Source organism: Hyla sarda, chromosome 3, assembly GCF_029499605.1.
Source record: "Hyla sarda isolate aHylSar1 chromosome 3, aHylSar1.hap1, whole genome shotgun sequence".
NCBI lineage: Eukaryota > Metazoa > Chordata > Amphibia > Anura > Hylidae > Hyla > Hyla sarda.
Genome location: NC_079191.1, coordinates 413,562,747 through 413,590,180, shown reverse-complemented (window position 1 = coordinate 413,590,180; position 27,434 = coordinate 413,562,747). Strand labels below are relative to the sequence as shown.

At 46.2% G+C, this 27,434-nt stretch overlaps 3 protein-coding genes across 16 annotated transcripts in view; 1 reads left to right on the top strand and 2 right to left on the bottom strand.

Moving 5' to 3' along the window:
* LOC130362997 (ADP-ribosylation factor-like protein 6-interacting protein 4) overlaps positions 1–3,605 on the bottom strand; it is a 58,737-nt gene extending 55,132 nt beyond the window's left edge. For 2 of the 3 annotated variants that reach the window (XR_008891675.1, XM_056568240.1), the window contains exon 1: positions 3,454–3,605. The gene's annotated coding sequence lies outside the window, so the exon portion shown is untranslated. Of the gene's footprint in view, positions 1–3,341 lie in introns of all 3 variants that reach the window. The other variant, XM_056568241.1, reaches the window with a different exon arrangement.
* Positions 480–10,238, top strand: MRPL57 (mitochondrial ribosomal protein L57). Of its 5 annotated transcripts, XM_056568246.1 has the most exons (3): positions 3,731–3,887; positions 9,614–9,653; positions 9,862–10,238. In XM_056568246.1, the coding sequence occupies exon 3, from the start codon at positions 9,876–9,878 to the stop codon at positions 10,188–10,190; it is 315 nt and encodes a 104-aa protein (XP_056424221.1). In that variant the 5' UTR covers positions 3,731–3,887; positions 9,614–9,653; positions 9,862–9,875; the 3' UTR covers positions 10,191–10,238. The 5 variants fall into 5 exon arrangements, with proteins under 5 accessions (XP_056424222.1, XP_056424219.1, XP_056424221.1 ...); XM_056568247.1 differs by lacking the exons at positions 3,731–3,887; positions 9,614–9,653 and adding an exon at positions 480–504; XM_056568244.1 differs by lacking the exons at positions 3,731–3,887; positions 9,614–9,653 and adding an exon at positions 3,563–3,703.
* A 4,196-nt stretch (positions 10,239–14,434) lies between these two features.
* The window catches only part of TRAF5 (TNF receptor associated factor 5), a 79,025-nt gene continuing 66,025 nt past the window's right edge, over positions 14,435–27,434 (bottom strand). For all 8 annotated transcript variants that reach the window (XM_056568230.1, XM_056568231.1, XM_056568233.1 and 5 more), the window contains exons 11-12: positions 16,621–16,789; positions 14,435–15,135 (exon numbers count right to left, since the gene is read on the bottom strand). In XM_056568230.1, coding sequence (XP_056424205.1) covers positions 14,555–15,135; positions 16,621–16,789 — 750 coding nt within the window. In that variant the 3' untranslated portion in view covers positions 14,435–14,554. The remainder of the gene's footprint in view (positions 15,136–16,620; positions 16,790–27,434) is intronic.

The following is a 27,434-nucleotide window of genomic DNA, read 5'->3' as shown; positions in this document are numbered from 1 at the left end:
AGGTCTGTCACGCTGTCAGGTTTTATCATTGGTCTAACAATATATTTTTGCCTCTTAATGGCAGAGACAACACAATGTTAATGCCTGGCAAGCATTTAACAGTTTCCCTCTTGCCATGTTAATAAAGGTAAGTTGTTTAATATGTACAGAAGCGGGTCTGGTTCAGTGACGGTTCCTTTTATTTCAGTGTGGTCGTGATTAACACAGCTTCTCAGTACTAGGTATCAGCTTACTTGGGGGGGAGATTTATCAAAACCTGTGCAGAGGAAGAGTGGTGCAGTTCCCCATAGCAACCAATCAGATTGCTTCTTTCATTTTCCACAGGCCTCTAAAGAGGCCTGTGGAAAATGAAAGAAGCAATCTGATTGGTTGCTATGGGCAACTGCACCACTCTTCCTCTGCACAGGTTTTGATAAATCTCCCCCTTGGTGATTACTGGATAGCTTCATTCTGTTTCGCGAGATCTAGCCCAGCATAGGATATGTTAGGTGGCTAGAGTGTCAGGTAATAATATATGATAATTATCATCATTGTTATTCATCCTAACAGGTTGACTTTTTGCCCACTAAAGGCGTGCCCTCGTACGTGGTTTATGACCGCTTTGCTAAGGTCATTGTATTTCTCACAGGTAAGTATGCAACGGTTGCAGCTAGAGATGAGCGAACTTACAGTAAATTCGATTCGTCACGAACTTCTCGGCTCGGCAGTTGATGACTTTTCCTGCATAAATTAGTTCAGCTTTCCAATGCTCCCGTGGGCTGGAAAAGGTAGATACATTTCTAGAAGACTCTTTCCTAGGACTGTATCCACCTTTTCCAGCCCACCGGAGCACCGGAAAGCTGAACTAATTTATGCAGGATAAGTCATCAACTGCCGAGCCGAGAAGTACGTGACGTATCGAATTTACTGTAAGTTCGCTCATCTCTAGTTGCAGCCACAAGCCACGTGTGTAGCCGAGTACAAATAAAATTGATATATATTTCCATTTATTGGTAGTATGCATTGTACATTAATTGCTAGCTGTTCTCTGTGGTTTCTTGTATCAGATTTGGCAATTGTTTGCACCCCCTTTGCTTAAATTGTCAGCGGTGCCCATTAATATATATATATATATATATATATATATATATATATATATATATATATATATGTATAGTGTCAATGTAACCATACTTTATTAGGTACACCTGTTCAATGGCTTGTTAACACAATTAGCTTATCAGCCAATCACATGGAAGCAACTCAATGTATTTAGGCATGTAGACATGGTCAAGACAACTTGCTGAGGTTAAAACCGAGGGACTTTGAGTGTGGCCTGGTTGTTGGCCCCAGACGGGCCGGTCTGAGTATTTCCGAAACTGCTGATCTACTTGGATTTTCCTGCACAACCATCTCTAGGGATTACAGAGAAAAGGTCAAAAAATATCCACTGAATGGCAGATGTGTGGACAAAAATGCCTTGTTGATGTCATAGGAGAATGGGCAGACTGGTTCCAGATGACAGAAAGGCCACAGTAACTCAAATAGTCCCTGGTTACAACCAAGGTCCTCAGAATACCATCTCTTAAAGGGGAACTCCGGTGGGGGAAAAAACAATTTCAAATCAACTGGCTCCAGAAAATTAAACAGATTTGTAAATTACTTCTATTTAAAAATATCAACCCTTCCAGTACTTATCAGCTGCCTAAACTACAGATATACGACAGAGAAATTTGTGAACTTTTTTCCAGTCTGACCACAGTGCTCTCTGCTGACACCTCTGTCCGTGTCAGGAACTGTCCAGAGCTGGAGAGGTATTCAATGGGGATTTGCTTCTAATCTGGACAGTTCCTGACACGGACAGAGGTGTCAGCAGAGAGCACTGTTGTCAGGCTGGAAAAAAAAAACCTTCACAAATGTCTCCGTATTATACAGCAGCTGATAAGTACTGGAAGGCTTCAGGTTTTTTAATAGAAGTAATTTACAAATCTGTTTAACTTTCTGGCACCAGTTGATTTGAAAACATTTGTTTTCCACTTGTTCCCCTTTAACACACAACATGTCGAACCTTGAAGCAGATGGGCTACAGCAGCCGAAGACCACACTGGGGGCCACTCCTGTCAGCTAAGAACAGGAAACTGAGGCCACAATTCACACATTTGGACAATGGAAGAACGTTGTTTGGTCTGATGAGTCTCCATTCCAGCTGTGACATTCAGATGACAGGGTCAGAATTTGGTGTAAACAACATGAAAGTATGGATCCATCCTGCCTTGTATCAGGTTCAGGCTGGTGCTGGTGTAAAGGTGCGGGGGGACATTTTCTGGTCACACTTTGGGCCCCTTAGTACCTGCTGAGCCTGGTATAAACACCACAGCCTGCCTGAGTATTGTTACCGACCATGTCCATCCCTTTATGACCACTAGAGATGAGCGAACTTACAGTAAATTCGATTCGTCACTAACTTCTCGGCTCGGCAGTTGATGACTTTTCCTGCATAAATTAGTTCAGCTTTCAGGTGCTCCTGTGGGCTGGAAAAGGTGGATACAGTCCTAGGAAAGAGTCTCCTAGGACTATATCCACCTTTTCCAGCCCACCGGAAAGCTGAACTAATTTATGAAGGATAAGTCATCAACTGCCGAGCCGAGAAGTTTGTGATGAATCGAATTTACTGTAAGTTCGCTCATCTCTAATGACCACAGTGGACCCATCTTCTGATGATACTTCCAGCAGGATAATGCCCCATGTTACTATTGGAGCTGCAAAACTCCATCACTAAAAAGCTACGGAGAAATGGCGTTCTTACCTCCGTCTGCACTCAAGCTTTTGCAAAACGACAACTCCCAGCATGCTGGTAGTTGTTTTGCAACAGCTGGAGGCACACTGGTTGGGAAACACTAGGTCAGTGGTCTCCAGCCTGCAGACCTCCAGATATTGCAAAACTACAACTCCCAGCATGCCCGGACAGCCGTTGGCTGTCCGGGCATGCTGGGAGTTGTAGTTTTGCAACATCTGGAGGTTCCGCAGGCTGGAGACCACTGCACTAGGTTAATCAAACCTTATTTTATTTTATTTTTTTTAAACAGCACCACATCTGTCCTCAGTCTGTGTGTGGTATTACAACTTGGCTCACTTCACTACAATAGACATGAGCTGCAATAATACACACAACCTGAGGACAGTGGTGGCGTTGTTTTTGGAAATCAGCTGTTTTTCTGATCCTAGATAACCCTTTAAATATTTATCCCAGGAGCAAATTAATATGACATAATTGTCCTCTACAACATTAAATAAATAGGTATACACCTTTGCTTAAACCATTGTTTACATAATTCAATACAGTGTTATTATGTCCGCATTACCAATAAAGTTTGGCAAAGTTGACGGTTCTAATTAAATCACAAGGGCTGTCGGGATTTGTAGTTTCTCCCCTGCAGATCAGTCCTATGGCGCCCATAGTAATCGCCGACTGACCTGGCTATCACACCGGGTAGAAGCGTCCAGATATCACCGCTCAGCCCAGCTCCTCTTCTCCGCCATGCTGTGTAGGGGGGTTTTGTTATCTACGTCACTTCCGGCTAAACGCTACAGGCAGGAAGCGTTTGTGTGGAAGCCGCCATTTTTAGTGTTGGCAGCGGTTTCCCTTACACACGTCACAGGATGGGCATTAGGTATTAAATATGTCCACGAATCGTTATAAATATTGACGCGGATTTGAAGAAACGTATGTATTTTATTTTTTTTCCGTTGCAAAACATTCAGTTGCCCTAATTAAATATGGCGAAGTATGCACTTCCGGTTTGTTGCCGACTTCCGGATTGTGAAGGGCAGTAGACATGCCTGTCTAGCCTCCTGCGCCGGAGATTGGAGCCGATCTATATAGTGTATACTCCAGATGTCCTAGGCTGGTAAGTGACAGTTCTATGTTTATAACGCTATAGTGCTGTCACGTGGTCTGCCAACATTCACTTTAATACAACCCCCATCGTGCTGTTAACTGTAATGTTGTTCTGTGGCAATGGTGCGGAACTACAACTCCCAGAATGACTGAGCCCCCAATGACATGCAGCAAGGCTGTTTAATACTTTAAAGCAGTGTCTCCCAACCAGGGTGCCTCCAGCTATTGTAAAACTACATCTCCCAGCATGCTTGGGAGTCCCCATAGGGAAGTGTTTTCCAAACTATGTGCCTCCAGCTGTTGCAAAACTACAACTCCAAAGACTGTCCGGGCATGCTGGGAGTTGTAGTTCTGCAACAGCTGGAGGCACACTGTTTGGAAAACACTGCCATAAGGGCTATTTATAGAAATATTTTGATTGCTATTACTTTTCAGTCCTATGCATTGGCATAGCACTGATCAGTACAACTAGCCATCTATTTGTATAGCCTGCTCGACGGCAGAACATACAAGAAGATGCCCTGAGAGGGGTACAGAGCAGGTAAGGTGACCTCTGACCACCATCTTGACTGATCGGACGCCCACAGTCATGTTAAGCCCGCCAATACTTTACATGCTGTAATTAGTGTTGACTGTAGCATCTAAAGGGTTAATGGTGGACATCAGCAGCCCGGATCCCCTGTGCATGAAGCGAACGCAGCTCCTGCACTCACTTTATGTTCATGATGTAAATGTGCACCAAAGTACCAGGGCACCATGTGTAGGGGTTACAGGGGTATTCCAGGAAACTTAAAAAAATATATATAATCAACTGGCTCCAAAAAGCTAAACAGATTTGTAAATCACTTCTATTAAAAAATCTTAATCCTTCCAAAAATTATCAGCTGCTGAAGTTGGGTTGTTCTTTTCTTTCTGGCAACAGTGCTCTCTGCTGACATCTCTGCTTGTCTCGGGAACTGCACAGAGTAGAAGAGGTTTGCTATGGGGATTTGCTTCTAAACTGGGCGGTTCCCGAAACATGTGTCATCAGAGAGCACTTAGACAGAAAAGAACAACTCAACTTCAGCAGCTCATAAGTACTGAAAGGATTAAGATTTTTAATAGAAGTAATTTACAAATCTGTTTAACTTTCTGGAGCCAGTTGATATATAAAAACATTTTTTTTCCTGGAATACCCCTTTAAATCAGTGGTCTCTAAAATGTGTACCCTAGCTGTTGCAACACTACAACTCCCAGCATGCCTACAGCTGTTGCAAAACTATAACTCTCAGCATGTCTGCACAGCCAAAGGCTGTCTGGGCATGCTGGTAGTTGTAGTTTTGCAACATCTGGAGACACTCTGGTTGGACACTCTGCCCTAGGGGACTTGCTTAAGCAACTGTTTCTATTGCTTATACAGATCAATGCAGGACATATTCAGGATGTATCAATAGCAGAGCCCTTATGGCTGTTGGCTGTCCAGGTGTGCTGGGAGTTGTAGTGTTGCAAGAAACAGCTGGGGGTCCACAGTTTGGAGACCACTGATTTAAAGGAATACTCCGGTGGAAAACTTTAATCAACTGGTGCCAGAAAGTTAAACAGATTTGTAAATTACTTCTATTAAAAAAAAAAAATCTTAATCCTTCCAGTACTTATTAGCTGCTGAATACTACAGAGGAAATTATTTTCTTTTTAGAACACAGAGCTCTCTGCCGACATCACGAGCACAGTGCTCTCTGCTGACATCTCTGTCCATTTTAGGAACTGTCCAGAGCAGCATCTATTTTCTATGGGGATTTTCTCCTACTCTGGAGAGTTCTTAAAATGGACAGAGATGTCAGCAGAGAGCACTGTGGTCAGCTCTGTGTTCCAAAAAGAAAAGCCTTTCCTCTGTAGTATTCAGCAGCTAATAAGTACTGGAAGGATTAAGATTTTTTTTAATAGAAGTAATTTACAAATCTGTTTAACTTTCTGGCACCAGATGATTAAAAAAAAGAGAAGTTTTCCACCGGAGTACCCCTTTAACCTCTGTAGGACCCATGATGTTAAATGTACATCATGTTGCCTTGGTACTTGGTGCTTTACTGTGTAAACAAGCAAGGGGGATTGTGGGAAGGTGTCTGCTCTGTTGCTTGGCAACTGCAGGGTCACAGTTCAAAGAGGAAACCAGGAAGTGATCAGATCCATTGGGGCAGAAGAACAGTACAGGGATGAGGGCCATTTTATCTATAAAACAATACATTTGTCCTCTATATGTCATCTGATTTGACCAATTTAACTCCTTTTTCAAACCCCTCTACGATAACTTGTAGTAGGACTACAATACCCATCATTCCGTTCACACTTTTGGTCAGTTGCCCCTAGTTAAAATTTTGTTTTTCTGATACGGGGCTCCAAATCCATAGCATGCATACAGTTGCATAATACAGTGACCCATGTTGCAAAACTACAACACCCAGCATGTCCGCACAGCCTTCGGCTGTGCGGGCATGCTGGGTGTTGTAGTTTTGCAACAGCAGGAGGCGCTCTGGTTGGGAAACACTAAAGTAATGCAATGGTTTTCAACCTGTGGCTTCAGGGCTGTTGCAAAAGCTACATCTCTCATCAGACATCGGTTGATGATGGGAGTTGTAGTTTTGCAACCGATCGACGATACTTCCAACTTCTCTTTGCAGGAGGATGGATGTGGAAAGGCGGAAATTGGGTTTCCTCGCCTTCCAGTGAAAAATCCGACTTTGGCAGATAGCGCTTCACCGGCGTGATGACACGGGAGTCAGGTGTACAGTTTTGATACTCTTTATTGGAATTCATAAAAAGTATAGTACAGGTGCAAACAACGCGTTTCGCAGGGGCTTCCTTGGTCAGGCCAAGACCTGAAGAAGGAGGGAGCCTCTCCGAAACGCTTTGTCTGTACCTGTACTATACTTTTTATGAATTCCAATAAAGAGTATAGTACAGGTGCAGACAACGCGTTTCAGAGGGGTTCCCTCCTTCATCAGGCCAAGACCTGAAGGAGGGAGCCCCTCCGAAACGCGTTGTCTGCACCTGTACTATACTTTTTATTAATTCCAATAGAGTATAGTACAGGTGCAGACACCGCGTTTCGGAGGGGGCTCCCTCCTTCGTCAGGCCAAGACCTGACGAAGGAGGGAGCCTCTCCGAAACGCTTTGTCTGTACCTGTACTATACTTTTTATGAATTCCAATAAAGAGTATAGTACAGGTGTAGACTACGCATTTCGGAGGGGCTCCCTCCTTTTACAGGTTAAGACTTGAGGAAGGAGGGAGCCTCTCCGAAACGCTTTGTCTGTACCTGTACTATACTTTTTATGAATTCCAATAAAGAGTATAGTACAGGTGCAGACACTGCGTTTCGGAGGGGCTTCCTCGGTCAGGCCAAGACCTGAAGAAGGAGGGAGCCCCTCTGAAACGCGTTGTCTGCACCTGTACTATACTTTTATTAATTCTAATAAAGAGTATTGAAACTGTACACCTGACTCCCGTGTCGTCACGCCGGTGAAGCGCTATCTGCCAAAGTCGTATTTTTCACTGGAAGGAGAGGAATCCCAAGCCGGGATTTCCGCCTTTCCACATCTGTCCTTCTGCATTCTACACTGTCCCCGACGGGACTGACGGCCGGCTGCTCCCGACACACCGAATCGGAGACCCGCTAAATACGCTTATCAGTGTTGTGCCTGTGATAGCGCAACCTGTAAAGTCGATTAGGTCCACCACTATTGATGCGACCCCCTCTGTGTATCTCTGATAGTCGGCACTATGTAGCTCCATTTCTATCTTTCTTTTTTCTGCAATCTACAATTCCAACTCCTCTTTGACACAGTCTGGACCTGTTGCTGTATTCACAAGCGGCTGCCATCACGTACAATTCTTTGTCCTTTCAGCAATGATCATATCTAGAGGTGAGCGAATTTACAGTCAATTGGTTCGTAGCGAACCTCGCAGCTCGGCTGTTGATTACTTTAGTCTGTGTAAATTGGTTCAGCTTTCCAAGGGCTCTGGTTGCCTGGAAAAGTCCGGGATGACAGTCTTAGGTCTCCTAGGTCTGTATCCACCTTTTTCAGGCAACTGGAGCCCTTGGAAAGCTGAACCAATTTACGCAGACTAAAGTAATCAACAGCCGAGCTGCAAGGTTCGCTACGAGACAATTTACAGTAAGTTCTCTCAACTCTAACTAAATCTAAACCACAAGGGCATCAAATATTTGCCTGTATTTCCGGCAGAATTAGGACTCCACCTGTATTATTTCCTGATTCGGTGCAGCTTAGTAAAAGGGGGTTCAGATAGAGCAGTGGTCTCTAAACTGTGGACCTCCAGCTGTTGCAAAACTACAACTCCCAGCATGCCCGGACAGCCGTTGGCTGGACGTCCACAGTTTGGAGACCACTGAGATAGATCATCCATACAGTCATGGCCGTAAATGAAATTTTTCTAGTAAATGAAGTATTTCTCTCAGAAAAGGATTGCAGTAACACAGGTTTTGCTATTCACATGTTTATTTCCTTTGTGTGTATTGGAACTAAACCAAAAAAGGGAGGAAAAAAATCAAATTAGACATAATGTCACCAAACTCCAAAAATGGGCTGGACAAAATTATTGGCACCCTTAACTTAATATTTGGTTGCACACCCTTTGGAAAAAATAACTGAAATCAGTTGCTTCCTATAACCATCAATAAGCTTCTTACACCTCTCAGCCGGAATGTTGGACCACTCTTCCTTTGCAAAATTCTCCAGTCTCTCTTATTGGAAGGCGCCTTTTCCCAACAGCAATTTTAAGATCTCTCCACAGGTGTTCAATGGGATTTAGATCTGGACTCATTGCTGCCACTTCAGAACTCTCCAGCGCTTTGTTGCCATCCATTTCTGGGAGCTTTTTGACGTATGTTTGGGGTCATTGTCCTGCTGGAAGACCCAAGATCTTAGACACAAACCCAGCTTTCTGACACTGGGCTGTACAGTGCGACCCAAAATCCATTGGTAATCCTCAGATTTCATGATGCCTTGTACACATTCAAGGCACCCAGTGCCAGAGGTAGCAAAACAACCCCAAAACATCATTGACCCTCCACCATATGTCACTGTAGGTACTGTGTTCTTTTCTTTGTAGGCCTCATTCCGTTTTCGGTAAACAGTAGAATGATGTTCTTTACCAAAAAGCTCTATCTTGGTCTCATCTGTCCACAAGACGTTTTCCCAGAAGGATTTTGGTTACTCAAGTTCATTTTGGCAAAATGTAGTCTTGCTTTTTTATGTATCTGTGTCAGAAGTGGGGTCCTCCTGGGTCTCCTCCATAGTGGGGTCCTCCTGGGTCTCCTCCATAGCGTTTCATTTAATTTAAGTGTCGACGGATAGTTCGCGCTGACACTGATGCTCCCTGAGCCTGCAGGACCACTTGAATATCTTTGGAACTTGTTTGGGGCTGCTTATCCACCATCTGGACTATCCTGCTTTGACACCTTTCATAAATTTTTCTCTTCCGTCCACGCCCAGGGAGATTAGCTACAGTGCCATGGGTTGCAAACTTCTTGATAATGTTGCGCACTGTGGACAAAGACAAATCTAGATCTCTGGAGATGGACTTGTAACCTTGAGATTGTTGATATTTTTCCACAATTTTGGTTCACAAGTCCTCAGACAGTTCTCTTCTCCGCTTTCTGTTGTCCATGCTTCGTGTGGCACACACACAGACACACAATGCAAAGACTAAGTGAACTTCTCTCCTTTTTATCTGCTTTCAGGTGTGAGTTCTATATCACCCACACCGGTTACTTGCCCCAGGTGAGTTTAATGGAGCATCACATGCTTGAAACAATCTTATTTTTTTTCAATATTGAAAGGGTGACAATAATTTTGTCCAGCTCCATTTTTGGAGTTTGGTGTGACATTATGTCCAATTTGCGTTTTTATTTACTTTATTATTTTTTTTACGCTCTTAAATACTGTGCTTTACATTTATTCTTTCATTGTTTTTTGTTTTTTCCCCCAGACTCTAAGCAAAAAATGTTCCTGACAAATTTCCTCCTAAGAAAGGGCATCCCTGGCCGCCAGTGGATAGGGAAATACAGGAGACCCCGAGAGGTGACGTGGAACATGAAACAGTCCATGATTAAGAGACTTGAGATAGAGGCCGAGACGGAGTACTGGATTAGTCGGCCCTATATGACCAAGGAGCAGGAGTTCCGTCACGCGGCCGAGCGTAAACACAAACAGTACCTAGAGCTGAAGGCCAAACAGGAGGCAAACTTCCCTGATCACAAATACCTGCAGGATCACCTGGATCACCTGAACGTCACCAAGAAATGGACTATGTCTTAATCTCTAATGGGAAGTTCTGACCAAACCTATTAAATGTATCTCCTCAGAGCCTGCGTTTACTTGTAATGGATTAGATTGATCACCTCTGACAGGGAAAACAACTTCTGACAGTATGAAGAGTTGTTGATCGCAACGAGTCTCGCTGCTGGGACCCGCTGCCATTGTGAGTTATTGGCTGGGGAACCAGACGGCACTTCGCTCCACTCCCTGGACGGCCAAGAGATCCGTACATTTCTCTGCATAGACTTCAATGTATCTCACAGAGCGCAATGCCACCCGCTTCCCCGGCTTATAATTCACGATCGCAGCGGGTCTCAGGAGTGAGTATCAATGATAAATAAACCTATTCGCACCAGGGTATATGTGAATTTAACCCCTTAAGGACTCAGCGTTTTTCATTTTTTGCATTTTCGTTTTTTTTTTTTTTACACGCTCCGCCCCCTCAATGCAAGCCTATGTGAGGGGGCATTACAGCTGTCACCCTCCCATAGGCTTGCATTCAGGGGGCGGAGCATGACGTTACACGGGGGCAGGGCCGTGATGTCACAATGCTCCGGCCCCCGAGATCGCCAGTAATCAGAACCGGAGTGAACGTGCTCCTGGGACTGATTCTAATGGGTTGCTGTGTGCAAGATCACGGGGGTCCCCAGCGGCGGGACCCCCCCGCAATAAGGCATCTTACCCCCTATCCTTTGGATAGGGGATAAGATGTCTTAGCGCGAGAGTACCCCTTTTAAAGGGTTGCCCAATAAATCCTTTAAAGGGGTACTCCGCTGTTCAGAGTTCCAAACGTTGGAGCCTGGAGCTTGTGACGTCATAGCCCCACACCTCATTGCAAGTATACGGGAAGGGGGCGTGACAAGTCCCATAGACTTGAGGGGGGTGGGGTGTGATGTCATGAGGGGGCGGATCTATGAGGTAACGAGTTTTCGGCACCGGCTCCATCGTTCAAAACAGTTTGTTCCAAACACTGAGCAGTGGAGTACCCCTTTAACTCCCCTTCCTCTGCTTCCTTATAGCCTTCAGTATCGGGGTGCTCTGCCTGTGGTCGGTGACTCTGCAGAACGTAGAATCTGTAGCTAAGGGAATGGACAGTGCTGCTTACCAATCATTGGCTGAGGCGGGACACCGCTGTGGGCTGTGATTGGCTGAGCGGAGCTGTCATGTCTACAGCAGATCATCCTGATATCGGGGGCTACGGTCGTCCTGATATCGGGGGCTACGAGGGAGTGGAGGAAGAGGAGTTAAAAGGGGTAATCCGCTGCTCAGCGTTTGGAACAAACTGTTCTGAACGCTGGAGCCGGCAGCTCGTGACGTCATAGCCCTGCCCCCTCATGATGTCACGCCCCGCCCCTTCAATTTTTACATTAAAATGTAATATTTTGAAAAATATAAATAATTAAAGGGGTACTCCGGTGGAAAACTTTTTCTTTTTAAATGAACTGGTGCCAGAAAGTTAAAGATTTGTAAATTACTTCTATTAAAAAAATCTTAATCCTTTTAGTGCTTTTTAGCAGCTGTATGCTACAGAGGAAATTATTTCCTTTTTTAATTTATTTTTTGTGTTGTCCACAGTGCTCTCTGCTGACACCTCTGTCCGTGTCAGGAACTGTCCAGAGCAGCATAGGTTTGCGATGGGGATTTTCTCCTGCTCTGGACAGTTTCTGATACGGGCATCAGGTGTCAGCAGAGAGCACCGTGGACAAGACAAATAAAAAATTCAAAAAATAAAGATTTTCCTCTGTAGCAAACAGCTGCTAAAAAGTACTGAAAGGATGCATATTTTTTTAATGAAAGTAATTAAAAAATCTGTTCAAAGGGGTTCTCCAGTGCTTAAACATCTTATCCCCTATCCAAAGGATAGGGGATAAGATGCCTGATCGCAGGAGTCCCGCCGCTGGGGACGCCCGGGATCATGCACGCGGCACCCCGTTTGTAATCAGTCCCCGGAGCGTGTTCGCTCCGGGTCTGATTACGGGCAACTACAGGGCGGGCGGCGTGTAATGTCACGCCTCCGCCCCTCAATGCAAGCCTACGGGAGGGGGCGTGATAGCTATCACGCCCCCTCCCGTAGGCTTGCATTGCAGGGCAGAGCGAACACGCTCCGGGGACTGATTACAAACGGGGTGCCGTGTGCATGATCCCGGGGGTCCCCAGCAGCGGGACTCCCGCGATCAGGCATCTTATCCCCTATCCTTTGGATAGGGGATAAGATGTTTAAGCACCTGAGAACCCCTTTTAACTTTCTGGCACCAGTTCATTAAAAAAAATAAAAGTTTTCCACCGGAGTACCCCTTTAATTACCATGGCTAATGACTAGGTGCAGTGAAGTGACCATGTTCTGCAATCTGCTCTCTCCTTGAGTAGACCACCCCTAACTCCCCATTGGAGGGTACATATACTCCCTCCTTGGTAAAGGGGGTGATAAGATAAATGTTCCTGTATCTCCTTGTGGGATCTCTGAAGGTTATACAGGAGAAGAAATTATAGTAATAGGCTGTGATTGGAAAGTAGGGTGAAAACATAAAGATAAGTTCCTGTATTCACCTGGGGGTCCCTGGAGGATGTAAAGTGGGAAAATGTGGTAACTGGAGGTTGTACAAGGAAAGAAATGACAGTAACAGGCTGTTTTTTAAGAGGGGTGATAATATGACAAAAAAGGTATTGTATTCCCTTGGGGTCACTAGAGGTTGTACAATGGTAAGGTGACTGTTCTGTAACAACCTGGGGATTGGTTAGAGGGGTAATAAAGAGAAGAAGAGCTCCTGCACCCCTCCTTGGGTCACTAGAGGCTATACAGAGAAGGTGACAGTACTGTAACAACCTGTAATTAGAGGGGTGATAATGTGACGAAGTGTAACCTGTACCCCTCTTGTGGTCATCGGAGACTGTACAGTAGAAGACAGTAATGGGCTGTTTGTTAAGACGGAAGATAACATGAACAAAGATTCCAGTATCCCTCTTTTCAGGTCAATTAAAAGGGGTACTCCGGAGGAAAACTTATTTTTTTTAAATATAAACTGGTGCCAGGAAGTTAAAAAGATTTGTAAATGACTTCTATTAAAAAAATCTTAATCCTTTTAGTACTTTTTAGCAGCTGTATGCTACAGAGGAAATTCTTTACTTTTTAAAATTTCTTTTCTGTCTGACCACAGTGCTCTCTGCTGACACCTCTGTCCGTGTTAGGAACTGTCCAGAGTAGCATAGGTTTAATATGGGGATTTTCTCCTGCTCTGGACAGTTCCTAATACGGGCATCAGATGTCAGCAGAGAGCACTGTGGACAATACAAAAAGGAAATAAAAAAAATAAAGAATTTTTCCTCTGTAGCAAACAGCTGCTAAAAGTACTGAAAGGATTAAGATTTTTTAATAGGAGTAATTTACAAATCTGTTTAACTTTCTTGCACCAGTTCATTAAAAAAAAAAAAACAATAAATAAAAATTTCCACCGGAGTACCCCTTTAAGGCTGATATGACCTTTCATCCTGCTGTCACTTCCTTCTGCTTCCCATCATGCACCCAACCAGGAAGTGAAATGTCTCACATTTGCTCACCAACTTAAAATGAGTGCCTCATCCTGAATATTGCAACGTGATTCTTTTATCCTTTGAAAACTAAGATTCTTGGCTTTAATTGGCTTATACAACCAACATAAGGGGACTTTAGTACCAGACAGTAATGCGCGTGTTTACCAAGGATCCGTGCTTGTGTTGGTGGTAAATGGCCATGTCCTTAGTCCCCCATAACGCTGCCCTCCCTCCTAACTACAATCCCCATGATCCCTTGTTTCTAGGTGGGAGGTGACTTATCTTCCTCCTACACATCAACTACCTCACCCATCTCAGCACAGCTAGACTCCCTTCTATGTGTGCCTGTGCTTGAAACTACAATTTCATGCATCCCTGTGGAGAATGATCTCCCTCCCACCCAACGTATGCTCCACCCATTGACCCTTAGCCACGCTCCCTTTCAACACCTAACTAGCAATGCATGGTCTCGGGCCGCACTGCAACATGGGTAAGGTCCGAGACGACACTTATTTTGTATGCTGCAAAAATGAACATCGGGGCAAAGATCACATAAGAATTGCGAGACCATCACCAAACACAGGTACAGACACTATATTATGAACTACACTAAAAAATAAAATATTCTGGAACACCCCTTTAAGATGATACCAAAAGCCACCTGTAGAACGCAGTAGGACACTGCTTCCCCCGACAAGTATACTCACAGAAACCTACGAAAATAATTTATTTTTAAAAAATGACACTTGCTGCACGTGACTGGAAAGATTGTAAATGTCCTAAGATAATTTAAATATGACAAAAAGGAGAAAAAATAAAAATAAGTCCAATTTGCTTCAAAGCTCCTCGAGGTCTGTAAGATCGACGGATACTTTAACAAATATGGTGTCGTCTTTGATGTAGCAGGCGTTCCTTGGATTCTCCAGCTGGGTGTGCGAGACGAAGCGCGGACACCCCGAGGCAATGTTCATCTCCCCTTCAGGTCTCTTAAAGCTGCTACTGTGCGGGTCGGCCTTAAACACCTCTACGATGTGGTTCTTTTTCCCGCTTTGGTCGATCAACATTAGGGTGACTTTTTGTTTGAATGGCCAGGACAGTAGTGAGTCAAAGTCTCCTTTCATGACCACAAAATACAGAGATAGAAAGGAGCCCTTCCCGGAGCCGTCACCGTTTAGGTAGGCCCGGGCGCAGAGGCGGTAACCACAGCGGCTGGTATAGAAGTTCTGACTGTAGACGGAGACCACGCGCCCCTCCACCGCCTCCTTCTTCTTTCGTTCATAGTCTGTGATTTTCCAGATGAGTTTTCCATTATAGCAGGTGCCTTCCAGGAGTCTGAAGCGCTCTTCATTGCTGCTCAGTTGAGACTTGTGGATATTTATCTGGACGTTGTGCTTTTTAGATTGTCCTTCAAGGATATCTGAAGAAAAAGTAAGAGGCAGAGAACTTTAAAGGGGTATTCCAGTGAAAAACTATTTTCTGCATATCAACTGGCTCCAGAAAGTTAATGACTTCTATTAAAAAAATCTTAATCCATCCAGTACTTATCAGATGCTGAAGTTGAGTTGTTCTTTTCGGATGACCAAAGTGCTCTCTGCTGACACCTCTGTCTGTCTCAGGAACTGTCCAGAGTAGGAGCAAATCACCATACCAAACTTCTCCTGCTCTGGACAGTTCCTGAGACAGACAGAGGTGTCGGCAGAGAGCACTGTTGTCGTTCAAAAAAGAACAACTCAACTTCAACAGCTGATAAGTACTGGTAGGATTAAGATTTTTTTTAATAGAAGTAATTTACAAATCTGTTTAACTTTCTGGAGCCAGTCATCTTATCCCCCTATCCCCAGTAATCCACTGCATGGAGCGTACTCCGCTCTGTGCCGGATGACTGGCGACGGCTGTGAAGTATTTCTGCTCCACAGCCCACCATGTCACGACCACCACCGCCTGAAGCAGACATTCGGAAATGTTCAGAACGCTGGGGTGCCGGGTAGGAGATGGCAGGGGTGCCTATGGCTGGACCTCTTTTGGATAGGGGATAAGATGTCTCAGGGCGGACTACCCCATTAAAGGGGTTATCCAGGAAAAAAAATTTTTTTTATATATATCAACTGGCTCCAGAAAGTTAAACAGATTTGTAAATCACTTCTATAAAAAAAAATCTTAATTCTTCCAGTACTTAAGAGCTGATGAAGTTGAGTTGTTCTTTTCTGTCTAAGTGCTCTCTGATGACACCTGTCTCGGGAACTGTCCAGAGTAGAAGCAAATCCCCATAGCAAACCTCTTCTACTCTGTGCAGTTCCCGAGACAAGCAGAGATGTCAGCAGAGAGCACTGTTGCCAGACAGAAAACAACAACTCAACTTCAACAGCTGATAATTATTGGAAGGATTAAGATTTTTTATAGAAGTAATTTACAAATTTGTTTAAGCCAGTTGATAAATATATTTAAAAAAAAAAAAAAACTTTTTTTTTTCCTGGAATACCCCTTTAAACACTTTATATAAAACACTGAAAAATTAACTTGCCCATAGGCATGAGAAAGAGGACTTTTTTTATGGCAATATGGGACCAAACATAGATCTACATAGGGTCTTCTTTTTTCTTCATGAAAACATATATATATCTTAGAGCAGCGTTTCCCAACCAGGGTGCCTCCAGCTGCTGCAAAACTACAATTCCCAGCATGCCCGGACAGCCTTCGGCTGTCCGGGCATGCTGAGAGTTGTAGTTTTCTAACAGCTGGAGGCACCCTGGTTGGGAAACACTGCCTTTATGTATAGAAAGCTTTCAATGCATTTGCATTCAGTGGAGAGGTCACATGATATAAAGGCAGCCATTATGTACCCTCCGTGTACAGCTTTTCTCTATACACGGAATCCATAGAATAGATGACACATGGTACCTACCTAATCGGTCTCTGCAGCTCTCAATACTAGACACCTTTTGCTTGATGCTCTCCACGGCCTCCATAAGAGGCCTGAGATCATGTCGGCTCTGCTCTTCACTGATCAATTGCACCATCTGCAGGACCTGCTCCTCCAGCCATGACGCCTTCTCTATATAACTGACTAAAGACTAAAGAGGAAATTGAAGGAAATTTATGACTATTCATTCGAAGGACAAAAACTGCGCGCAAGTATTAAAGACATTGGGGTTTATTTACTAACGTCATCCAGACTATTTTTTTTTTCCCTCGGGTTTTGCGCCCAAATTGTGTCACAGGTTCCATGCGACACAATTTGCGACAAAAAAACAAAACCCTCCAGTTTACAAGGAGAACCAAAAAGGGGCGTGGTCATGGGAGAAAGGGGTGTGTGGTCCAGACAAAAAGGGCGTATCCCCAACAGTTTTTAAAGGGATACTCCGCCCCTAGACATCTTATCCCCTATCCAAAGGATAGGGGATAATATGCCAGATCACGGGGGTACCGCTGCTGGGGACCCCCGGGATCTCGGCTGCAGCACCCACCTGTATGGCTTCCGGCAACGCTGGAGGCTTCGGATCCCGACCACAATGGCGGAAGAGCGTGACGTCACGACTCCGTCCCGTGTGACATCATGCCCAGCCCCCTCAATGCAAGTCTATGGGAGGGCGCGTGACTGACCTCCCATAGACTTGAATTGAGGGGGCGGAGTCGTGACGTCACGCTCTTCCGCCATTGTGGTCGGGATCCAAAGCCTCCAACGTTGCCGGAAGCCGTACAGGTGGGTGCTGCAGCCGAGATCCTGGGGGTCCCCAGCAGCGGGACCCCCGTGATCTGGCATCTTATCCCCTATCCTTTGGATAGGGGATAAGATGTCTAGGGGCGGAGTACCCCTTTAAATGTCCCAACATATTAAGGTTTCCACAGAAAATGTGGTGGATTTGAGCTGGGAAAAACCCGACAGATAAGAACAGATGTAAAAAAAAGCAAAATGTAGGGAAAAGTGCAAAATGTAGGTAAACCTTAGTAAATACCTTGGGAAAATACCTGTTGGAAATCAAAACCCACAAAGTAAACTACACAACACTCTTAGTAAATAAACCCCATTGTCTACTCTTATGCAAGTAAAACTTCATCACTGTATCCTAAAAACAATTTTCTAAAATATGTTGTAGTTAAAGAGAATCTGACAGCTGGTTCCCTGGCACTAAACCCAGTATACTGGGTTATAGTGCGGGGGAACAGCTTTAAAAAGAGGGGTCGCTTCAGAGTTATGTATCTTCATATTTTTATTCATATTGCGTTTCAGCGTGTAACGGAGGCGGGGAGCCAGCTCGCCCAGCTCCCCTGCCTCCTCCATATTCTGCCCCAGTCTTAAATATTCAGAGCACTTACCTCCCCCTGCCAGCTCTCAGGTCCTAGTGATGTGAGAGTGAAGACTCTGACTATTCAAGATGGGGGCGGAATATGGAGGAGGTAGGGGAGCTGGGCGAGACAGCTCCCCATCTCCATTGTGCGCTGGAGCACAATATGAATAAAAAGTATAAAGATGCAGAACTCTGCACAGAAGCCTGCAAAAACAGTAAGTGACCCTTCGTTTTAAAGTTCTTCACCCACACTTTAACCCACCACACTGGACCAGCTGTCAGATTCTCTTTAAAGGGGTACTCAGGTGGAAAACTATTTTTTTTTTTTTTTTATCAACTAATGTAGAAAAGTTAAACAGATTTGTAAATTACTTCTATTTAAAAATCTTAATCCTTCCAGTACTTATCAGCTTCTTTATGCTCTAGAGGAAGTTGTGTAGTTCTTTCCAGTCTGACCACAGTGCTCTCTGCTGAGACTCTTTTTTTATTATAAAAGTACAAAACTTATACAAAAACACAAAACAAGCTTAACCAGCTATAACATAAATAAGAAATACACTGGTACCAAAGAACAAAAACAAAACCCTGCCTAACCGGCCAGCCCAGCTTTACAAAAACCTAAAATATGTCAACCCACCTAACCGAACCACACTCACACGCATACCAAAAATGAACATAAAAATAGCGCTTGGCTTATCAAAATATGAAAATAAAATTTAGCACTACCTGGCTACAACTCAAAACCATCCATATTCGGGAAACACAAAAAAAAATAAAAATAAATAAATAAAAAAATACAAATAAAAATACAAAAGCACAACTTTAGCACTACCTGGCTACAAAAAAAAAAAAAAAAAAAAAAAAAAAAAAAATTTAATAAAATAAACAACGTAACAACATGATCAAATAAAGTAAACCACGTAACATAATAGCTGGTCCGACTGCCATGACTACTGTAATGCTGTAATATAGAAACAAAATGAAAACAATATATAAACAATATACATACAAAATCACATGAACATAATAATATAGTATTTAACTAAAAATAAATATATATACACTAAAGAAAACCTACAAAAACAATAGAAAACCCTACCAAAATCCCTACACTAAAACTCTACCCTCTCCCACACCACCCCTCCTGCACATGGGTCAGAGTCCATACCGTTCGTACACAAAGTCCTGTCCCTAACTGACCCATGTCAGGTCCCCAAAAGAAAAGCAAAACACCACCACCCACAAATACACCCTCCCCACCTAGCACTCCTCCCAACCAACTTACACACAGACTTATACATACTAACATATACACACTGAACCAAAGCTACCTTAGGCCCAAGTTTGGTCGCCTGTAAGCCCTTCATACCATATCAACTTAAAACAAAACAAAAAGCTAGCGTGTGCATGCATTAGCCCACCACCAGGAAGAAGGATGGCAGACTTGATACATCAAAATAATTTTAAACTCTTTCCCTAACTCCCCCCTACAATTTTCCCTAATTCTATCCCTCCATTAAAACTGACCCTGCTCTCACCCTATCACTATCCCTATAACACTGCCCCTAACCAAAATAAAGGTACTCTACCTAAAAAGGTCTAGTACCTAGGGCACATCAAAAGAAAAACCTCTCCACAGGAGAGAAGCCCTACTGGTACCAAGACTGCCATACTCCAAAGACCTGATCTTCCCGAGGTCACCGGTGAAATTCCTACAGACCTCCACCTCGGAGAGGATTTTCTGTTGGGTCGACACTAAACACTGTGCGTTCCACGTGTAGTACCTAACCACTAAACTAACTAAGAATAAAGTGCCCCGATCTCGGCCACCCAGGTTCCTGAATGCCCCATAAGCCCACTCCGGATAGGTTAGGCCGGCAAGTTGACTCCAGCCGATGGAAGCGCCCACCCTGTTGTAAACCCCTATATTAAAGGGACAATGAAGCAGGAAGTGGTCCATGCTTTCCAGCGTGTCCCCGCACTCTTCTCGGGGACATCCACGGTCATCAGAGTTCCTGCACTTCAGGTTGTCCCTTACATATAGCTTCCCCTGAAAGCAGCGCCAGGCCAAGTCCCAAAACTTCTGGGGGATCCTTTTCATGTTTAAAAGGTACAACCCCACCCTCAGATCCCGACCTGGGCAGTCCCTGAGCGCCAGAGGCTTCTGGAAATGGGTCAACAGAACCCGTTTGTCAAGGAACTGCCTTGACTGGGTCCTGATCTCCCACACTCCCAGACCCCACCGACGTATCGCCTTCAGAGTCGGGGTAGCATAAGCCGGAAGATATCCATGGGGCGTGCGGAGGTCCTTCACTCGCCCTCCTCTCTCCCATTCCTGGAAGAAAGGCCGAAACCACTCCCTGCAGGAGAGTACCCACGGAGGAGCCCTCTCTTTCTAGAGGTTTGCGATGTTAGCTTTCAAGAAGGTGTTCGTAAAGAACACCACAGGGTTTACCATAGATAAACCCCCTAATCTCCTCGTGCGGTACGTAACCTCCCTCCTGACTAGGTTCATCCTGTTCCCCCATAACAGTTGGAAAAACAGGCTGTAGATCCTAGTGTAGTAAGCCTCTGGTAAGATACATACACTGCCCAGATAGATAAACAAAGGGAGCAGGTACGATTTGATCAGGTGTACCCTTTCCCTGAGGGTCATAGACCAACCCTTCCACTGGTCCACCTTCTGAGCGGCATCCTGGAGCTTACCATCCCAGTTTTTGGTGGGATAATCATCCTGGCCGAATGTGATGCCTAAGACTTTTGCTGATTCTTGGGGCCCTGGAAGGGTGTCCGGGAGATCAAACGTGGGATCCCCCCCTCCCAGCCAGAGACTCTCACACTTATCCCGGTTGATCTTAGACCCGGATGCCTCCGAGTAGCGGTCCACCTCCGACATCACCACATCGACCTCCTCCTGTGAGGAGACGAAAATAGTGACATCGTCAGCGTACGCCACCACTCTCTGGGTGACATCCAGCTCCGCCAGACTCATCCCGACTCCCGTCAACGGCCCACAATCTACCCTCCGGACGAAGGGATCGATTGCGAACACGTATAAAAGCGGGCTCAAAGGACAACCCTGACGGACTCCGGAACCCCACCTCAAAAGAGCGGCCAGACCAACCGTTCACCAGCGGGAAACTCTCTGCCCCTGCATAGAAGATCTTAAGCCAATTAACAAAAGTACTCGGTAAGCCATATCTCAGGAGGACGGACCAGAGGTACTCGTGGTTCACCCGATCAAACGCCTTGGCCTGATCCAGGGACAGCAAGTACCCCTTCCAGAAACCCGCACTACTCCGCTCCACTGCCTCCCTGACACTAAGGACAGCACTTAAGGTGCTTCGGCCTGGAACAGAGCAGTGCCGAGTCCCCGAAAGGAGCCGGGGTGCAAACTTCACCAGCCGATTAAACAGTATCTTGGCCAGAAGCTTCCTGTCCGTATTGAGAAGAGCTATGGGCCTCCAATTCTCAATTCGGCTGGGATCTTTACCCTTTGAGAGAAGAATCAGGGCTGACCTCCTCATTGACTTCGGTAGAGTGCCCGAGGAGAGACACTCATTGAATACCTCAGTCAAGAGGGGAGCTAAAGACTCCTTAAAGGTCCTGTACCACTCGGATGTTAAGCCATCCGGACCTGGCGACTTCTTAGGGGCAAGCCCCTCGATCGCCAGTCTCACTTCCTCTTCCCTGATTTCTTCTGCCAAAACATCAAGAGAGGAGTCTACCCATGGCTCAGGAATGGTTTCAGCCAGGAAAGCCGACATCCTGTCTCGATCTAGATCCTTCCTTCCCAAGAGGTGCGAGTAGAAGGATCTGATGACCTCCAAGATCCCTGATCTGGACCGATTCAGAGATCCCGTACTATCAATCAGTCCTGAAATGACTTTACTACTCACTGACATCTTACAGTTTCTGTAAGGGTCGGGCAAGCGGTACTTCCCGAAATCCCTCTCAAAAACCAAAGATGCGTGCCTATCGTACTGACACCTCATCAGCAAGGATTTCACTCTGGAGATATCCTCTCGGCTACCTCCAGTCGAGACGAGAAGCTCGAGTTTCCTCCTCAGACCCTGATACAAGCGATACCTGTTCAGGGACCTGAGGCTCGAGAGCTGGCGGAAGAACCCCGCAACCCGCTTCTTGAATATCTCCCACCACTCCAGCTTATTACTACAAAGATCCAGTAAAGGTACCTGACTCTGAAGAAAATCCTCAAAGGACTGTCTTACCTCCGCTTCCTCCAGGAGGGACGAATTCAGCTTCCAATAACCTTTTCCCATCCGGGGGGTCTCTGAAACATTCAGGGAAAACAAAATCATACAGTGATCGGAGAACTCCTCCTCAACCACGGACACTGCGGAAGAGACGGCTTCCTCCTTCAAATAAAACCTATCTATTCTAGACCTGCGACTACCTTGATGATAGGTGAAACCCGCGTGGCCCGAGGGGCTCCGGATGTGGGCATCCTCTAGGCGAGCTTCTCTAGTTATGCTAATCAGTGCCACACTATCGCAAGTCAGCGGACCATTGGAGCCTCTCCTATCTTGGGACCTCGTGACATTATTGAAGTCCCCTGCCGACTCGTAAAAAGAAAGGGCTTAATCCTCATAAAGAGATCTTTACGACCCCGCTTAGTTTGCGGGGCGTAGATGTTAATGAGTCGGAGCTCCTGTCCCTTCATGAAGACATCTAAGATCAGGCACCTCCCCATTTCTAATTCAATAACCCGTCGGCATTCAACAGGAGCGGTAAAAAGGACCGCCACCCCACTATACGACTCAGCCGCAAGAGACCAGTGGGAGGGGCCGCGCCTCCACTCTCTCCTGGCTTTTACCAGGGAGGCTAGATCTGACAACCTGGTCTCCTGCAGATACAAAATGTCGGCTTCAACACGGCCGAGAAAATCAAAGGCTGCAAATCTAGCCGTATCCGACTTTATGCTGGCACAATTAATAGATGCCAGCTTCAATGGGGTGAGTGCCGCCATACAGGGTGATTGAATTAGATGGCCTCACCCTTTATTTCTTTTTCCCCTTCTTTTTAGCCCCCTCATCCCCCGAAGACGACGAAAGGGCAGGACCACTCTTACATCTTTTTTTAGACTCCGATTGGTCCATAAGGTCCCCGTGTCCGTCCGGCCCCGGTCTAGCCCTGCCCTCTGAGGAAGGTGCCTCGACAGGACAGGGCCCAGTTCCCCCCAGAGGCTCTTTCTCCCGAGGCACCCCGCCCTCACCTTCCCCCTCCAAGGAGGGGGAGGAGATGGTATCGAGGACGAGGTACCAGTTTGACATGTCAATCAGAGGGGGGGCAGCCAGGCTTCCGCTTTGGACCTGGCCCGTAGTACCAGGAGCTTCAGAGGGCTCTGACCTCTTCTTTCTCCCTTTCCTTTTGCCCTTTTCTTTCTTTTTGGGCCTCACCCCACTCTCCTCATCCACACTTTCATAGTGGGAGGAATCGGAAGGGTCGGCCATATTGCTTTCCTCTCTGTGAAGTCTCCTGATCTCCTCATCCAGCACATTCTCCACCAGGGCTTCAGCAGTTACAGGGCCAGCTTCAGGAGCAGGGACTGAAGCTACCCCCGCCACCTGGGCACTCTCCAGCTCCCTACTCCTTCTACGATTTTCCTCCCGCCTTAGTTTGGCAGGGCCCTTTTTCCTCCTCACTAGCCCTGTTGCGCCCCCATCCCTGCCCGTACCCTCCCCAGCCGAGGCAACTTCACAGCTCTCCTCAGCTGGAGCGGCCGCTGCATGGGCGAAGGCGCTAGGACAACGGCTGAAAGGGTGTCCGAGGACACCACACAGGTGGCACCGGATCTGCCAAAAGGATGCGGCCAGATGACCCACCCCACCACACAAAGCGCAGACCTGCACAGTACAGGCTGCGCTAAAGTGGGTGGGGCTGCCACACCTGTGACAGACCTTAGGCTGCCCCTGGTAGAAGACCTGGATCCTATCACGTCCAAGGAAGGCGGCTGACGGAATGTGGGCAACCGTACTCCCTGAACGCTTGAGTTTGACGGAAAACGTCCAGGCCCCAGACCAGATCCCGTGCTCATCCAAGTTTTTCTTGGGCATGTCCGTCACATCCCCATACCGTCCGAGCCAGGTCATGATATCATAACAAGAAAGTGACTCGTTACGGGTCAAAACGGTCACCTTCTTGACAGCATTCTGACGGGAAATCGCCTTTACGGCGAACTCCCGCCAGCCGGGCTTGTTTTTTGCAACTTCGTAGTTTGACCAGAAGAGTTCGAGACCCTCTGGCCGAACGAAACTGACATCAAACTCAGACGAACCGTAGGGGTGGATCAGGGCAAAGATGTCACATGCCCTGAATTCCATCTGGAGGAGGAGCTCAACCACTTTAGCGCGAGGCGGGCACGCATCCTCGCCCCTCCAAATCAGACGGACCACATTCCTACGGTTATTGTCCTGCCCGGTTGTCGGGAGGGACCAGACCACCTCCCCATTCCGCTCTCAGAAAGCCCCCAAACCGTGCCTCTCTATCCAGAAAGACAGGTCGACCTCACCCCTCCCCTCTACCTGGATCGACCTGTCGCCCCTACGCAGAGCCTCCAGGAGGCGCTGTTGCAAGTGGCCTCCAGAGCCGGCCGGAGACGGGGACCCCCCTGAACCCCCGGCAGCGACATTAGCATAACTTCTAGGAGCAATCACTACCGGGGGGGCAGCCGGACCAGACCCAGACCCATCAGTACAGCCACTCACACCACTACTCCCATCTTTATTCCCATCCATACCAGACTTCCCATTCTTACCACTACTACTCCCACCATCATTCACTCCACTTACACTCCTCACATCCACAGCTCTACTACACTCAGCATTCTCACATCCTCCACTCTTTTCCTGCCTAATGGATTCTGGGCTGGCTGGGACCTGTAGTACTGCTGGTCTTATTATGGTTTTCTGTGCTGGGGTCGATGCTGCTGCTGCCGGGGTCGACACTGATGACTCCTCCTCCATGTGCGATGACACCTCCTGAGTCTGGGGCTGCCCCTCAAAGCGCACCCCAGCTCCTCCCACAGCGCCATCGCTTGGTTTGCCTAACCACACAGGCTCTGCAGGGGATATCGGTGCCCGGACACTCCCCCCCCTCACAGAGGAATGCCCCGCAGCACCCACAGAACACACAGTACTCGGGGGACCGCCCACCGAGCACACAGACACTCCGCTCTCCGCCACCGGTGCCCGGACACTCCCCCCCCTCACAGGGGAGTGCCCCGCAGCGCCGGTAATGCCCACAGTTCTCGGGGAACCGCCCCCAGAGCACACAGCAGCAAAACTCGCCTCTGGCACTGGGACACGCCCCCCGCCACCCTGGTGCGGCCCTGCAGTGCCAGAGCTGCCCACCATGAGCCCATCCTTCCCCTCCCTACCGGCAGGATGGGTGTGCTTTACAGCTATTGCGTCCGCAGCCTTTTCTGACGCCATGCTGTACCCCCCATGCTGGCTCCGTTCCACTACAGAAACGGAGTCTGGCAGTCTGGGGGGCCCAGCAGCCTGAACCAGCTTTGCAGCTGGCCCTGACTGCTGGAAAGGGACAAACATGTACTTTACTGTCTCCTGAGTCTTCTGCTTCTTACGCTTTACTGCCACATCATCGCACTGGTCATCTCCAAAGGTAAAGTTCTGGAGGTGGGCTGGGGACTCCTGCATAACAATCGCCCTCAGTAATCCCCCAGCCTCACTCTCCAGTTCATCCTCCTCGCTCTCACTTAATGGAAGCGCCACCTGGGCAGGCTCTATGTAGCTGTCCTGGGTGTTATAGGGAGTAGCTACAGGCAAGACATCCATTTCCACCACTTGTGCTCTTTCTCCCACATTCTCCTCCTCCTTCTTCTTTATGCCTTCACCATCCACACTTTCTTCACCGCCACTACTCTCCCCATCATCCACCTCCACCTTACCTGGGGATTTCATGGCGGCAAACCGGTTGTTGTTCTGAAGCTTCTTCTTGAAGAAACCGCTCCCCTCCAAGATCTCTGCTCTCCTCTCCTCCAGCTGCACAATCTCAGCCTTCAGTGCTGAGATCTTTCTTCTTAGCTCTGGTCTGCTCTTTTTGGGTGCAGTGTTCACCAGATTCTGAGCCCCTTGCAGATCTTGTCTGGCCAACTTCAGCTCCTTGCCACAGCGATCATATTCAGCAAACCGCGCGGCCATGCGGGAGCAGTAGGTGGCGCTGGACTCCTTGGGCCCTCTCTCTGCCCACAACTCCACACTTCTTCTTCTTGCTTTTCTTTCACCAGTCCTCTGGCTGGCAACCGTTGCCGGGGGTGCAGAGCCTGCATTGCTGCAGACTCTGCCAGATCTTCTCCCCCCGGCCGGAATGGCTGTTGCTGTTTGCTCTCCACCCCCCGCCAGCCTTGAAGAACGGGAGGTGGAGGCCAGGGACGCCATGCAGGAAGGCTCTCCCGAGGAGGCTGCCACACTCCTGGGGAGGCTGATGAAACACCTGCTCTGGTCTGATGGAAGTCTCTGGAGCACACACAAAGAGACACACCCGAATGAGCTGCACACTGAACTGCTCTGAACTACAGGAAGTGCTCTCTGCTGACACTCTTTTTTATTATAAAAATACAAAACAATTCCAAAAAACAAAAACACAAAACAAGCTTAACCAGCTACAACAGAAATGCAAAATAAAATAAAACCCTGCCTAACCGGCCAGCCCAGCTTTAATAAATTGTAAAATATACCAAACTACAACTATACTATACCTATACACCTAAGCAAACTATGAAATTCACACTCACACACATAACATTAAAAATAATAATAATAATAATAATAATAAAAAAATAAATAAATAAATAAAAAATACAAAAATTAAATTAGCTCAACTTGGCTAATTAAATGAAATAAATAAACCAACATAAAATTCAGCACCACCTGGCTATAACTCAAAATGATCCATACTTGGGAAAATAAATAAATAAATAAATAAATCAAGCAACAGAAAACATAACACACCATAATCTCCAAAACTAACAAACACACACACACACACATATTGAGAATGAACATAACAACAGCACAACTTGGCTTATCAAAAAAAAAAAAAAAATAATAATTTCCTATATATAAAAATATATAATAAAAAAAAAAATAATAATAATAAAAATAAATATTAAAAAAAATAAATAAATACAAAAAAAAAATAATAAAAAATACGTTTTTTAAATAAGTTATATATACACAGACAAAAACACCTACATATAATAATAATAATAATAATACAGAACTACAACTGGTCCGACTGCCCTTTTCTTATGGCTAATGCAACAATATAAAACAAAATACATGACACACTATACCAACAAATAAATAATATAAAACAATAAACATAGCACAGTATACATACAAATATAATAAATGTGCCTCACAAAAATACCTACAAAAACCCTAAA